This window comes from Lutra lutra, chromosome 4, assembly GCF_902655055.1.
Source record: "Lutra lutra chromosome 4, mLutLut1.2, whole genome shotgun sequence".
In the NCBI taxonomy this organism is placed as follows: Eukaryota; Metazoa; Chordata; class Mammalia; order Carnivora; family Mustelidae; genus Lutra; species Lutra lutra.
In genome coordinates, this window is record NC_062281.1 from 42,112,119 (window position 1) to 42,126,048 (window position 13,930).

At 36.7% G+C, this 13,930-nt stretch overlaps 1 protein-coding gene across 5 annotated transcripts in view; it reads left to right on the forward strand.

Moving 5' to 3' along the window:
* The window catches only part of PLEKHF2 (pleckstrin homology and FYVE domain containing 2), a 36,808-nt gene extending 30,804 nt beyond the window's left edge, over window positions 1-6,004 (forward strand). For all 5 annotated transcript variants that reach the window (XM_047725271.1, XM_047725272.1, XM_047725268.1 and 2 more), the window contains one exon: window positions 3,409-6,004. In XM_047725271.1, coding sequence (XP_047581227.1) covers window positions 3,423-4,172 — 750 coding nt within the window. In that variant the 5' untranslated portion in view covers window positions 3,409-3,422 and the 3' untranslated portion in view covers window positions 4,173-6,004. The remainder of the gene's footprint in view (window positions 1-3,408) is intronic.
* The last annotated feature ends 7,926 nt before the right edge of the window (window positions 6,005-13,930 follow it).

Below are 13,930 nucleotides of genomic sequence, written 5' to 3' on the forward strand. Positions count from 1 at the left end.
TTGAAAAATGTAAAAACTTCTCTAATTACTTTATAGGAATTTGAGACAGTTAAGTCTGAAGATAATAAATGTGAAAAATGAGGTGCCTGGGTGGCTCAGTGGGTTAAGCCTCTGCCTTCGGCTCAGGTGATGATCTCAGGGTTCTGGGATTGAGAACTGGCATTGGGCTTTCTGCTCAGCAGGGAACCTGCTTCCTCCTCTCTCTCTGCCTGCCTCTCTGCCTACTTGTGATAGCTCTGTCAAATAAGTAAATAAAAATCTTTAATAAAAAAATGTGAAAAGTACTGCACAAATTTAGATGGTATTGATTCCAGTAGTAGCAATCATAGGAAGCTGTTTGCATCGGGTATGAGCTGCTTAATAACTGTATGTCCAAAGCAATAGAATCTGCAATTGATTTAGATGGGAATAAATAAGTACTTTCAGTCTCTAAAACCTCTTTCTGCCTTAGCACCTTCACAGTTAACTCCTTTTTGCTTGAAATGTACTTCTTTGTCTCCACACTTCATGGCTATCTAGTTCTTCTTATCAGCTGAAATAATACCACTTTATAAAGGCCTTCCCTGACTATCCAGTCTGAATAGCTTCCCCTTTGTTTTTTTTAAAAAAACCACTTTAATCATAACATTGATTTGTAAGCTGGTTCTCAATTTTGTTTTCTGTTTCACTTCTCACCAACTCTAGGATGTAAGCCTTAAGGAGCAGGGACCTTGCCTGTATTGTATATTTTTTTCTCTTTCACTTAGATCTAATAAATACTTGTTGAATGTTTAAAGATAGTATAAAGTATGAAAAATTATCCATAATTGTACTTCTCAGAGATAAATAACAATTGTTGATACTATGTTATATAGTTCTCTTATTTTCTGTGTGTGTGCTTACATATTTACAAGTATCTATGATTATGTGTTTATACCATATTTCATTGAGTCTAAAGATGAACATGTTTTACTCTATGTCTCTGAAATTGGGACGTCCTATAATCAGGGGTGTGCCAGGATGTAATTGGCAGCATTTTTTATTTTCAGTGGCACATTAAATGAAGATGTGTCTTGAAATCTGTAGCATCTTAGATTTGTGTGTGTGTGTGTATGTATGTGTGTGTGTACATATATATATATATGTGTATATTTGTATGTGTGTGTATTAGTATATATGTGAAACAAATGAGATTATGGTGTTCAGCTCTTTCCCCACCTAAATATCTTGAACATTTTCCCCTATCACTGTGTTTAGATCTGTCTCCTTATTGACGGATGGCTAGCATATTGTTATAGGTATATCATAAATTGTTCAACCAGTTCCTCTTGGTGGACATTTGGAGCTTTTCCAGTTTTGTGTGTATGTTACGAACCAGTGCTGTGTTGGATATCCTTGCACTTATCTTTATGCATGCAACTGGAATTTCTTTTGATAAAATCCCTAGATCAATGAATACACATATTTTATAATGTATGAGGGTGACTGTTTCCCTATATCTTCAGAAGTACTGCATCTTAGGAAATTTGCTAACCTGATAAGTGAAAAAATTACACTAATGTTGTATTATCATTTCTTTATGCATAAACATGGAAAGAGGCTCAATCTCGCTTTTCGTGTTTATGTGCTATTTTTATTTCCTCTTCTGTGATGCGCTGTGCATAGGACAGTAAACCTTTAATTGGCTGGAATATTTGCTGTTATTGGTAAAGGAAGTCATCACAGTTTGGAATCATGCATTATCATATATAATTTCTTGGGAACAACTTTTAGGACAGAGCCTATTCTTGTGGAGAGCAAGAGGGCTTTATGAGGACCCAAGATTAGAGGAGACAAATTCAGGAATAATCAGGACCTTTATAATGGAGGCCAAGAAGGGGTACAATATCGTCACTTTATGAGCTGAATTTAGATACAGCTGTTAGACTTTAAATGCTCCTCTTCTCCTTAATATGACTTAGTTGTGGTAGCATTAGGTTAGTAGATTTGAAATAGGTCACAACTCATGGACTTGAGTGAAGTCACTATTGGATCTAGAGATTAAATCTATGATCATTTAAGAGTAGATTAATAATATGATCACTTCTCCATCTTTTGTCTAAGATCAAGTGAAAAGTAGATTAATACGAGCTTTTGTACAGTGCCAAAATGTTCTTGTCAGCATTTTTGATCACCTTTGCTGTGCCGGAGGGTGCCACTTCCAAAGATAGGTATCAGTTGGTCTCTTTTAGGTTTCATTGCAGCCTTTAAAGAGGACAGATTTCAGTCCTTTGGTAAGAATGAAGCCAGAAGGTACATGGAATGTAAAGAGCACGGAGGAAGGTATTTGGTCTAAAAGAGTTTAAGGGAGACTTCTGGCTTCAATATGATAAACTAAACTGAGTCCTGAAGTTTAAGTAGTAAAGGGTACAACAGCATGAGAGAAGGTGTGCATGGATGAGGTGGACTCTAAGTAGTGGAGTTAGAACATAAAGTTTGAGCTGGAGAGTGACTAATGACAAGTCTGGGAAGTTTGGTAAACAAGCCTGGGTGGTTCCATAGGTTAAGCGTTGCCTTCAGCTCCTGTCATGATCCGAGTGTCCTACGATCAGTTCCGCATCTGGCTGTCTGCTCAGCTGAGAACCTGCTTCTTTTCCCTCTGCTATCCCCCTCACTTGTGTGTTTGGCTCTGTCTCGCTGGCTCTCCCTCTCTCATTTATTCTCTCTCGTTCTCTCTCTGTCAAATAAATAAATAAATAAAATCTTTAAAAACAAACAAAAAAGAACCAGATAATAAACAGCCTTGCATACCATGCTAAAAATTCTGCATTTTGTTGATCGAGGGGAGTTCTTTTGAATAATGACATGGCAAGATTTGCATCTGAGAAATCACTGCCTGATTTAGGGAGGAAGACCAAAAGCAAGGAGACATGTTCTGAAATAGTTCTGGTAATCCAGGTGAGAGGATTAAATAAGGCTTTAGCTCAATGGGACTAGCTTACCAGAAAAATCATTAATTTCTTCTGGTTTTTACAGAATTTCGCCTTCTTTTTTAGAATCCTTCTGAGATTAAATTTCATGGAACTGAGATTATTATTTTGCAGAGATGACTTATATTTATTGTCCAGTTGTTTATTCCTTTATTGCCTGTAAGAAGTTTATACTTTTATAAATACCTACTTAATGAGTATAGTGTAATGTGAAGATGGTTAATAAGTGTTTTTGATGATTATAAAAAGTAGATGTTAACCCTTTTGATATGCTCGGTGATTATCTTGGAGGGAAACAGTTTTAGAGCATTTTGCCTTTGAGTAAAAGTAAGGATTTATTAGAGTAAATTTAAGTTATATAGTTTAGGTTATATAGGTTAGGTTATATAATTTTTATATATGCAAACATATGAATTTATCATTCTGTATGCTAATTTCTCTCTCTTTTTTTTTTTTAAAGGCTACAAGCAAAAGATGGTGGATCGCTTGGCAAACAGTGAAGCAAATACTCGACGTATAAATATAGTAGAAAACTGTTTTGGAGCAGCTGGTCAACCCTTAACTATACCTGGAAGGGTTCTTATTGGAGAAGGAGTATTGACTAAGTTGTGCAGAAAGAAACCCAAAGCAAGGCAGTTTTTCTTATTTAATGATATTCTTGTATATGGCAATATTGTCATCCAGAAGAAAAAATATAACAAACAACATATTATTCCCCTGGAAAATGTCACTATTGATTCCATCAAAGATGAGGGAGACTTGAGGAATGGATGGCTTATCAAGACACCAACCAAATCATTTGCAGTTTATGCTGCCACTGCCACTGAAAAATCAGAATGGATGAATCACATAAATAAATGTGTTACTGATTTACTCTCCAAAAGTGGGAAGACACCCAGTAATGAACATGCTGCTGTCTGGGTTCCTGACTCTGAGGCCACTGTATGTATGCGTTGCCAGAAAGCAAAATTCACACCTGTCAATCGTCGTCACCATTGCCGCAAATGTGGTTTTGTTGTCTGTGGGCCCTGCTCTGAAAAGAGATTTCTTCTTCCAAGCCAGTCCTCGAAGCCTGTGCGGATTTGTGACTTCTGCTATGACCTGCTTTCTACCGGGGACATGGCCACATGCCAGCCTACTAGATCGGACTCTTACAGTCAGTCATTAAAGTCTCCTTTAAATGATGTATCTGATGATGATGATGATGATGATAGCAGTGACTAAGGACATATTTTGAAATATTTAATTGGGTGTGACTACCTGAGAAATCAGCTCTGGGGGGAATATAAAATTCTGAGCTTTCTCTCAGTTTTGCTCTAGCCGTGAATTTGCCTGAGAGACTTTTAACCTATGTGCCTCAATATATCCTTTAGAAAATAGGTCCTGTCATTGTGTTCTCACCCCATCCCCACCCAACTCCCCACTCTTCTACAGGGATAGATTATTGCAAAGTATATCAGAAAAATTTTTGGTTTCTTACGCTTGTTTAATTTTAGATTGTTTTGTTGGAAGGTTGGGAAAAGATATTTAACAGATCATGTACTACATTGTTGTTTACTATGTGTTCTGTTATATGGAAAAACTAAAAGCAAAAAATGATGGGAAAAGGAGAATAATATGGTTAGCTAATATTATTAGCTTTTTCCTAACCATCCTATCTAATGGTTAAGACACCAGTAACAAAAAGCATGATTTGACAATACTTTGTTTGGCTATTTCATATACCAAGTGGTGCCTTATTATAATAGCACTGTTACGTGGAATAAGCCCCTACCTTCTTTTAGTTTGTCTTGAAAATACACTGGTGCTCTTTGAGATGATAAAATGATAAAATTTTCATCTGCCAGCTACAAGTAACTAAATTTAGAGCTTCTTCATTCTATAAGAGTAAATATTTTTCCATAAAATAATTGTGATTATATTTTTACGTTTTATAGGTACCAAATTATAATTGTCAGACATATATTTTAAATCAGTAGGCAGGTTTTCATTCTTAAAAATTTGGTTTGAAATTTACCAAATACAGAATTGTCACATTGCATTAGTTTCTACTTTTAGTAAAACATATTTGTAGTTATGAGTTCATCTGCTTTAATATTATTTCTAGAATGAAAAATCTTATAAAACCTTTGAAATTAAACAATCTCTTAAAAAAAAAATCCCATGATAGAGCACAGATCTACTTAGGCTGAAGACTTCGAAGAAATAATGTGCAAGAATGATCAAGACAGACCAGTTAAGTTTGACTAGACTTTATATCGGTGGAAGTATTGTCTATTTCAGTGTGAAATTATCTTGAATTTGCAAATATAGTGTTATATTTTATAAAGTTTTGTAAAGTCCCAAACAATATTTCTATTTTTGTAAAACAATTGTGTGTTTAATCTGTTTCTGAAATCCTTTTGCAAACTATAGAATAGAGTAGCAATTGATCTTTCTAAATTGTGAACTTTATTGAGTCAGTCTGGATTGCTTTTGAGAATTGGTAATTTTTCACTCTTTGCTTTTGAGGCAGCCATTTGGTTGAAAGTATATTTATCATATAAAACTTGATGCATTTTGCACTATTCTCTCCATTTGTATGCTGCAAATAACTACAGTCTTTCAAATATGAAAAAATCAGCCTAATGTTTGTTTTAAATTCCAAACTTTTGTTTTAAACATTTAAATCTGGCTATGTTGCAGATGTCATGAGTTTGAATTAATAATGTGGTGGAGAATTTTGGGGTTTGGTTAAGGCACTAACTTTACCATTAAATTGTGAAGGTATCTGAGATCTATAGATCTCCCTGTAGGAAATGTGAAACAAAGACCCAGCAGGTTTTTTTTTTGTTGTTGTTTAATATCAGATGGACATTTGTTTCTAAGCAATATATACATATAATTAAACAACATATCTCAAAATGACCATGAAACCTGAGAAGTGCTAATGGAGATATGCTGGTCCATCAGAACCCAGCAAATTCAGGAACCAAGGGGAAATGTTCTGGGATGACATTTGCATCGTCAACTTCTGTTGACTCTGTTTTTACAATAAAAAATATTTTACAACTTAACTGTGCATATTGTGACTTGAAGATTTTTCCCCCCCTTTTTAAGGTAATGGAAGTATAATGCATATTTTGCTTCTTTCAGAAGCTGTGAGGTGCCTTTTTCGTGTGAGGTGGTGTTCTAAGCACTAAGGGGCAGAGCAGTAAACAAAATTTCCTTCCTCTTCATGGAATTTACATGCAGATAGAATCCAAGATGTGTTTTCTTTCCGAATGTGTTCTGTAATTTTTAAAGCTTTTCTAAATCTTAGTTATATGTAAACCTGAAATGATTTTGGTGCCTATTTTTCATGCCATTCCTCTTGAATGAAATTTACTTGGACTATCCTGGACCTGCAGTACATTAACCAAATTGGTAACTATTAATATGAAGGAAGCAAGATTCTGTAGATACCAAGAGAAAATATTAAGTTGAATACACCTTAATACAGGAATTTCATACCTTTGGGTCAATGTATAAAATGTCCATAGTTAATTTAAAGTCATTTGTTTATATATCTTTATTACTTTTATGCTGAAACTTTTACAAATGGGTAGCATTCAATTGTATACCTAGTAATTCTTGAAAGGTCCCAGGACTTTAACCACACTCTTTTCTCTCAGATATACCAATTTTGTTCTCAAATATAGGTTGTAGCTTTGAAGAGTATAGTAGCAATTATGAACCTATTCACATGTATTAGATTGCTATACATTTTATAAGATAAAATTTCATAGTGAAGTCTAGGATTAAAATATATGAAATTATATTTATTGATAGTAATTGTAAGTCTTTTTTAAAAAACTAAGTTATTTGAGATCATTCAACATTTATTAACTATAATGTCAGGCTCCATAGATTTGGTATTGGGTGATCTAAAAATTTTAACGTACATTTCTGTAAAGGTTATTATCAATGGCATTCTCTTAAATATCAAAATAAATTTCTTAAAAGTTACTTTGTACTCAGGGCTCCCGGGTAGCCCAGTTGGTTAAGCATCCAACTCTTAGTTTCAGGGAGTCTGCTTGAAGAGTTTCTCCCTCTGTCCCTACCCCACCTTGCTCACTTGCTCTAAAATAAATAAATCTTCAAAAAGAATTACTTTGTACTTGGCATCTACACTAATAGAAATACTATTTTACAACAGCATTCTCCTAGGAAATTTTGCCACTAGGAAGCAGAATTTTAAGCCATAAAACCCAACAGTATTTCTTTCTGCCTCCACTGCCAATGTACGGGCAAGCACAGACTGCCGCTGGTGCCGTTGCTTGGCATGAGAACCCTATTGTTTTATCAAGAAATGAAAAGTAGAGGAAGTTGGTTGATAATATTGTTAACACTATGTTGTCTTCATCCAGACTGTTATTTATTATTCATACCAGTTAAAACGACTACAGTAAAGCTTTGATGGTATTATCAACTAGTTTATCAAGAGAAAAAAGCAGTAAGTACCACTTTACTCAGACTCTGAATTTGCACTGCTGTCATCTTAATCTTTAGAGGAAATACATGCTTTACTATTCTTTATTTTTAGCAACTTTGAGATATAATTCACATACCACACAATTCAATTCAAGGTATAAAATTCAGTGGTTTTTTGTATATTCGCTAAAACCATGCCACTATTTCCAGAACATTTTCATCACTGCAAAAAGAAGTGGACTATCAGCAGGCTCTCCCCTTTCATTCCCCAATTCCCCTAGCCCTAAGCAGCCACTAACCCACTTCCTACCTCTATGGATGTGCCTTATCTGGACACTTCACAAATGAAATTGTGTATTATTGGCCTTCAGTGACTGGTTTCTTTCACTTAGTATGTTAAGTATCATTTGTGTAGTATCAAGCAAGAGTACTTCTTTTTATTGCCAAATATTCTAATATTTTGTTCTTCAGTTGACATTTGGCCTGTTTCCACTTTGGGGCTATTATGAATAATGTTGCTGTGAACATTTGTGTTAAAGCTTTTGTGTGGACCTGTTTTCCTTCATTTTGGGTATATACCTCGAAGTGGAGCTGCTGGGTTATGTTGTTCCTCTGTGTTAAACTTTTTGAGGAATTGCCAAACTTTTCCCAAGTCTGCACCATTTTACTTTCCTATCAGCAACATAGGAGGGTTCTGATTTCTCCCCATCTTCCACAACACCTACTGTCTCTGATACAGCATGTGACAAGTATCTCTGCTTTTCATTTGCATTTTCCTAATGGCTAATGATGTTAAGGATCTTTTTGTGTGATGATTGGCCATTTGCATATCTTCTTAGGAGCAGTGTTAATTATGATCCTTTGTTCTAGGTTGTTTTTTTCATTGAGTTGTAGGAGTGTTATTTGTGTAATCAGAGTACAAGACCCTAACCAATGCAGGATTTGCAAATGTTTTCTCCCAGTCTGTGAACGGTCTTCTCACTTTCTTGATGGCATTATTTGAAGCACAAAAGTTTAACTTCAATGAAGTCCAATTTGTCAATTTTTTTCTTTTGTCAGTTGTGCTTTTGGTGTCATTGCCTAACTCAAGATCATGAAGATTTACTCCTGTCATCTTCCAACTCTGAATCTGATGAGAACAATAAGGGGCTGCTTATTGATACACAGAAAATAGTTTTAATATTACCTCCAAAATTAGAGTTGGAAACTACTTCCTAGTGAATTAGATCCATTCATTAGCAAATTTTCAGGCAAGTGAAAAAGGAATGTGTTCACATCAGCCTTTTCTTTCCAGTCAGTAGGGTAAAACTATACTTATGGGTGTACTGCAGGCTGACAGAAAACACATTATTCTGTATACTGACAAATTGTTTATTGTTATTTGGAGCTGCCTCAAAATAATCTTACTTTGTAGTTCAGTGAATGTGAAAAAGAATGCCTCAGGATAAGCTATTCTGACTTAAGATAAACTACTACAAAAGTAATAGGATGAAATTGTAAAGTTTCAATTTTTTATATATTTTATAGGAATGCTTTAATGACTTGAAGAAACCAAAATTCCAGAGCTTCTTTTTTTTTTTTTAAGATTTTTTATTTATTTATTTGACAGACAGAGATCACAAGTAGGCAGAGAGGCAGGCAGAGAGAGAGAGAGAGGGGAGGAAGCAGGCTCCCCGCTGAGCAGAGAACCCGATGCGGGGCTCGATCCCAGGACCCTGGGATCATGACCTGAGCCGAAGGCAGAGGCTTTAACCCACTGAGCCCCCCAGGCGCCCCATTCCAGAGCTTCTTAAGGCAAAGTTTTTACTTTATAAACATTTATTGAGCACTTCTAATGTGTCTGCTACTGTTGAAAAGAATGAGTTGCTGTTCCAACTCATGATTCTCATGATTTTCATGACCTTGATATTTTTTTTTTGGTCTTTTAATGTTGTTTATTGGCCATTCATTCAAAAATAGATGTTCACATCTTTTGATCATTTTTAATAGTTTTTAAATTTAATTTAATTATTTAAATTTTATTAACATATGATGTATTATTTGCTTCAGGGGTACAGGTCTATGAATCATTAGGCTTACACATTTCACAGCACTCACCATAGAACATACCCTCTCCAGTGTCCATAACCTAGCCACCCTATTCCTATCCCCTTACCCACAAACAACCCTCAATTTGTTTCCTGAGATTAAGTGTCTTTATGGTTTGTCTCCCTCCCCAGTACCATCTTGTTTCATTTTTTCCCTCCCTTCCCCCCACGAATCCCCTCCCTACCTCTCAGATACCTCATATCAGAGAGATCACATAATTGTCTTTCTCTGATTGACTTATTTCACTTAGCATAATACCCTCTAGTTCCATCCACGTCTTGCAAATGGCAAGATTTTGAGGGGTTTTGATGGCTGCATAGTATTCCATTGTATATATATACCACATCTTCTTTATCCATTCATCTGTTGATGGACATCTAGGTTCTTTCCATAGTTTGGCTGTTGTGGACATTGCTGCTGTGAACATTCAGGTGCATGTGCCTCTTCGGATCACTACATTTGTAGACCTTGTTATTTTTTAAATATGCTGCACCAGTGATTTTGTAGAATGACCCCCAGCAGGGGTTTGTCTGACATTTCTTCATTATTAAGTTAAGCCTCTGTGTAGCAGGATATCACTGAAGTTATGTTTCTTGTCATATCAGGCGGTGCTCACTTCCGTTTTGTCCCATTCCATTATGTTCACTTAGATCAACCCATTAAGTGGTGTAGCCTAGACTTCTGCATTGTAGGGTTACTCTTTTTATAGTAAGTGTTTTGTGAAGTACTTTGGAGACCATGTAGAAGTTACATTCCTCAACAAATCTTCATTTTATTCATTTCTTTAATGGACTCATGGTTTCCTAGTTCAGTGGTTTTCAAACTTGAGTGTATGAGAATGTCTTAGAGGGCTTATTAAAACACAAGCTGCTAGGCCCCATCTCCAGAGTTTCTGTGGGTCTGGATTGAGACCCCAAAAATTTGCATTTCTGAGAAGTTTCCAGTGTTGCTGCTGCTGCTGGCCCAGGGACCATACTTTACTACCCTTTATTATCATAGTTTATTTTGAAGCTCATATTGTCCCTAATTTGGCCAGTGCCAAGCTGGTTTCTGTGGCCTATTGACAAATTGTTATTCGAGTCCTTTACATTTTGCTACAGTAGGATGTTCTAGACTCATCCTGACTTTTCCCCGCCCCAACCCAGAAGTTGGCCATTTCCCTAGGAGCTCTTATGTTATAGTGGAGAGTACTTAAAAGTCAAGTTCTGGGGGTACCGGGGTGGCTCAGTGGGTTAAGCCTCTGCCTTTGGCTCAGGTCATGATCTCAGGGTCCTGGGATTGAGCCCTGCATGGGGCTCTCTGCTTGGTGAGGACCCTGCTTCCCCCTCTCTGCCTGCTTGTGATCTCTCTGTCAAATAAAAAAAAAAAATCTTAAAAAGTCAAGTTCTGGGCACTCAGTGTGCTTGTTGTTTTGGAGGGAGTACCACTCTCAAGCTCTTCTAGGAGACAAATCTGGGGAACATGCGTATATACATGTGGACATACACACATTTAGATCTAGATTACTATCTGTCTCTGCATTGAAATCCATGACTTCATACTGGTGTTTCTGACTGTAACAACACTACAGGGTTTCTCTTTTCCCTGATGGTGAAAGACTGGGTCACATTCACTTTTGTATATTTAAATTATTCCATCAGTCTCCCTGTTTGTAACCTGTCTCTCATCACCACTTACCTCTCTCTCACATGGATACCTCTAACCCCACTTGGGTTCTAATGCTTCATACCAGGCTGTTCCCATCATGGGTGCTCCCCTTATCTCACTTAGGCTCCAACACCTCATGCTGGACCAACCCCACTCACACCCCCTGTGAACATCTTCACCCTCTTCGTTCTCTGAAAACTCATTCTGGACCTCACCCTCCACACTTGGGTTCCAGTCCTCACCAATGGACCCCCCTCTCTATGAGACACTCTCCTCACCCTGCCTAGCTCTGAGACACCTACACAGACATTTTTACCCTGCTTGGTCTCTGACTCCCCTCATTCACATGCCTGAGCTCCCTCTTCATCCTGCTTGAGCTTTGACACCAGGCCTCCAGCCTTCCCCCTGTGTGACTGCCCTTTTCATCATTCTTGAGATACAGAACTGTGCACCAAGCTACACCCATGGAAGGATACCCTCTCTCCTCACCCTGCTCAGGCTCCAACCAGCATGCTAACCTGCTCCCCCCCACATAGACATTTTGCTCTAACTCCTTGCATCAGGCTATCTATCCTCCCACAACCTTCACACCCGCTCTGCACACTCTTCTCTAGTCTCTGATACCCTATACCAGCTGCTCCTCTGCACAGACCCCTGCCTTGCTCCGGCCCACCTAAAGGCATTGGGACAGAATCATGCAGAAAGGAAGGGCTGCACATTCCATACCTCCTAGAAAAAGGAAGGTAGGAGGTGACGGAGAGAAAAAAGAGAAAGCAAGCAAGCAAAACAAACGCAAGGGTAACATATACAAATCAGCTAAAACTAGAGATGTGAGCTCTAGAGCACGCGGAAGGGGAAGCTGGAGAAGGGAGAGTTGGAGAACCAGGAACAAAGCCCAGCCCTCATTTGTCCTAACTGCACCCCTGCTAAGACCCCAGGGGATTTGAAACCTGCTGCTTTACACTTAGTCAGTGGACATCTGTCACAGCACCCAAGTGCTAGCTTTCCCAAGATAAGCCAGGTGGTTTCCAGTTGTTCTTATTTCATGACGATGATTTAAAAGTACAGGCATAATAAAAAAAAAAAAAAAGAAACTTGTATGTTAGCACCTGTTAATAAATGAGTTCAGTTAAAAGAGTTTAAAAAAAAAGGGGCATAAACTTATTTTCAGAGTTTTAGTTTAACTTCTAAATAAATCACAAATCAACAGTGGTATGACCCTGACCTGAGGGAAAAGACTTCAGACCTCAATTTGGATGAGAATTCATGAATGAAATTTATTCAATTTTGAAAGAGTTTTAGTGAAAAGCCTTAATGTAGGTTTGGAGCACACAGTTCTCCAGAAATTACTTGAAAACATATTTCTGCAATAGGAAAAATAAGTGGCCACGATTATCAACAATTCTACATCTGTGTTTGAGCCAGTATGACGCATCATAGTATATTTCAGAAAAATGAAATATGTAAACAGAAACATTGGTATTCACATGTACAAAGGGAATGTTGCCAATTAAATGAAAACAATTATACAGAGTAATGTATCAGGAAATAGAAAAGGCAGAGCAAACTGCTAGAGCAAGGACAATGAAGGTAAAAGAGTTTACATTTTTGAATACCTGGTTTTTTTTAAAACCAGTTTCCTTTTAATTCAGTAAAATAAAGCATATTTGGGAGCATAATGACTTCCAATTTTATAAGCTTCTGTCTTTTAAAAGCATTTCTCAGGGTGATTTTATCTAAGTCTGTCAGTATAGAAGCTAAAACCTGTGTTAATGAAAGTCACGTTTTTCCCTGTTGCATTCCTTGCCTGAACAAAAGAATAAAAAGCATTTCTGGTGTTTAAACATAAAGGACTTATAAAATTGTTAATGATTTCCTAAAATTTATATCCCATAATTGAGAAGTATGAATGGTAACATCAAGTTTATAGTGATCGCATGACATTTTATATCTGGTAGTTTAGAAATAGCTTTTGTGACTTAGAATATTTTGTGGTAGCTTTTAGGGTGTTAAAAGCAGAAAGAATCAATGACAAAATATTAAAAGTGGTTTTCACTTGGCCAGTAGCTAAGATGCCAGATTATCTTAATTCCAAACAAAGGAGGTCGTAGACTCTAGACTGGTAGGTGTAAGTTAATATACAGTTGACCCTTGAACAACATAGAAGATGGGGTGTTGACCCCCATATGTTGGAACATCCACTATAAATTTGACTCCCCACAAATTTTACTGATAGACCAGAAGACATAAAGTCAATCAATAAACATTTTGTGTAAGTATTCTCGGCCTTTTGGCTAAGATCAAGTGTGTAAGTATTATATACAGTATTCTTACAACAAAGTAAGCTGGAGAAAAGCAAATGATTAAGAAAAGCATAAGGAAGAGAACATCCTTCTACAGTACTGTACTGTTTTTATGGATACAATAAGTTTACGTCACCCGATTGCAAGATGAATCATCTGTCATGTCTGTCATTAGCTATACCAATATTGTCTTTGTAAGATACAAACACTGTAGCCATTATATGTGTTATTCACACTAGACATCAAAAATGAAAAGATAATGTGAAAAATAAATTCTCATTTACAAATATAACAATTCATGTGTTGACAGTAAAGAAGCAACAGTATGATTACTTTATGGTTACCTACTATAATCAATAGGATTGCTTCACAGCAGCCTAGCCTGTACACTAATGAATGGTTATAAAATTTTTATGGCCTACCATATTACAGTCATATTTATAATACAGTATTAGAAACATGGTTACATTTTTAAAAACCACTTGCCTATGA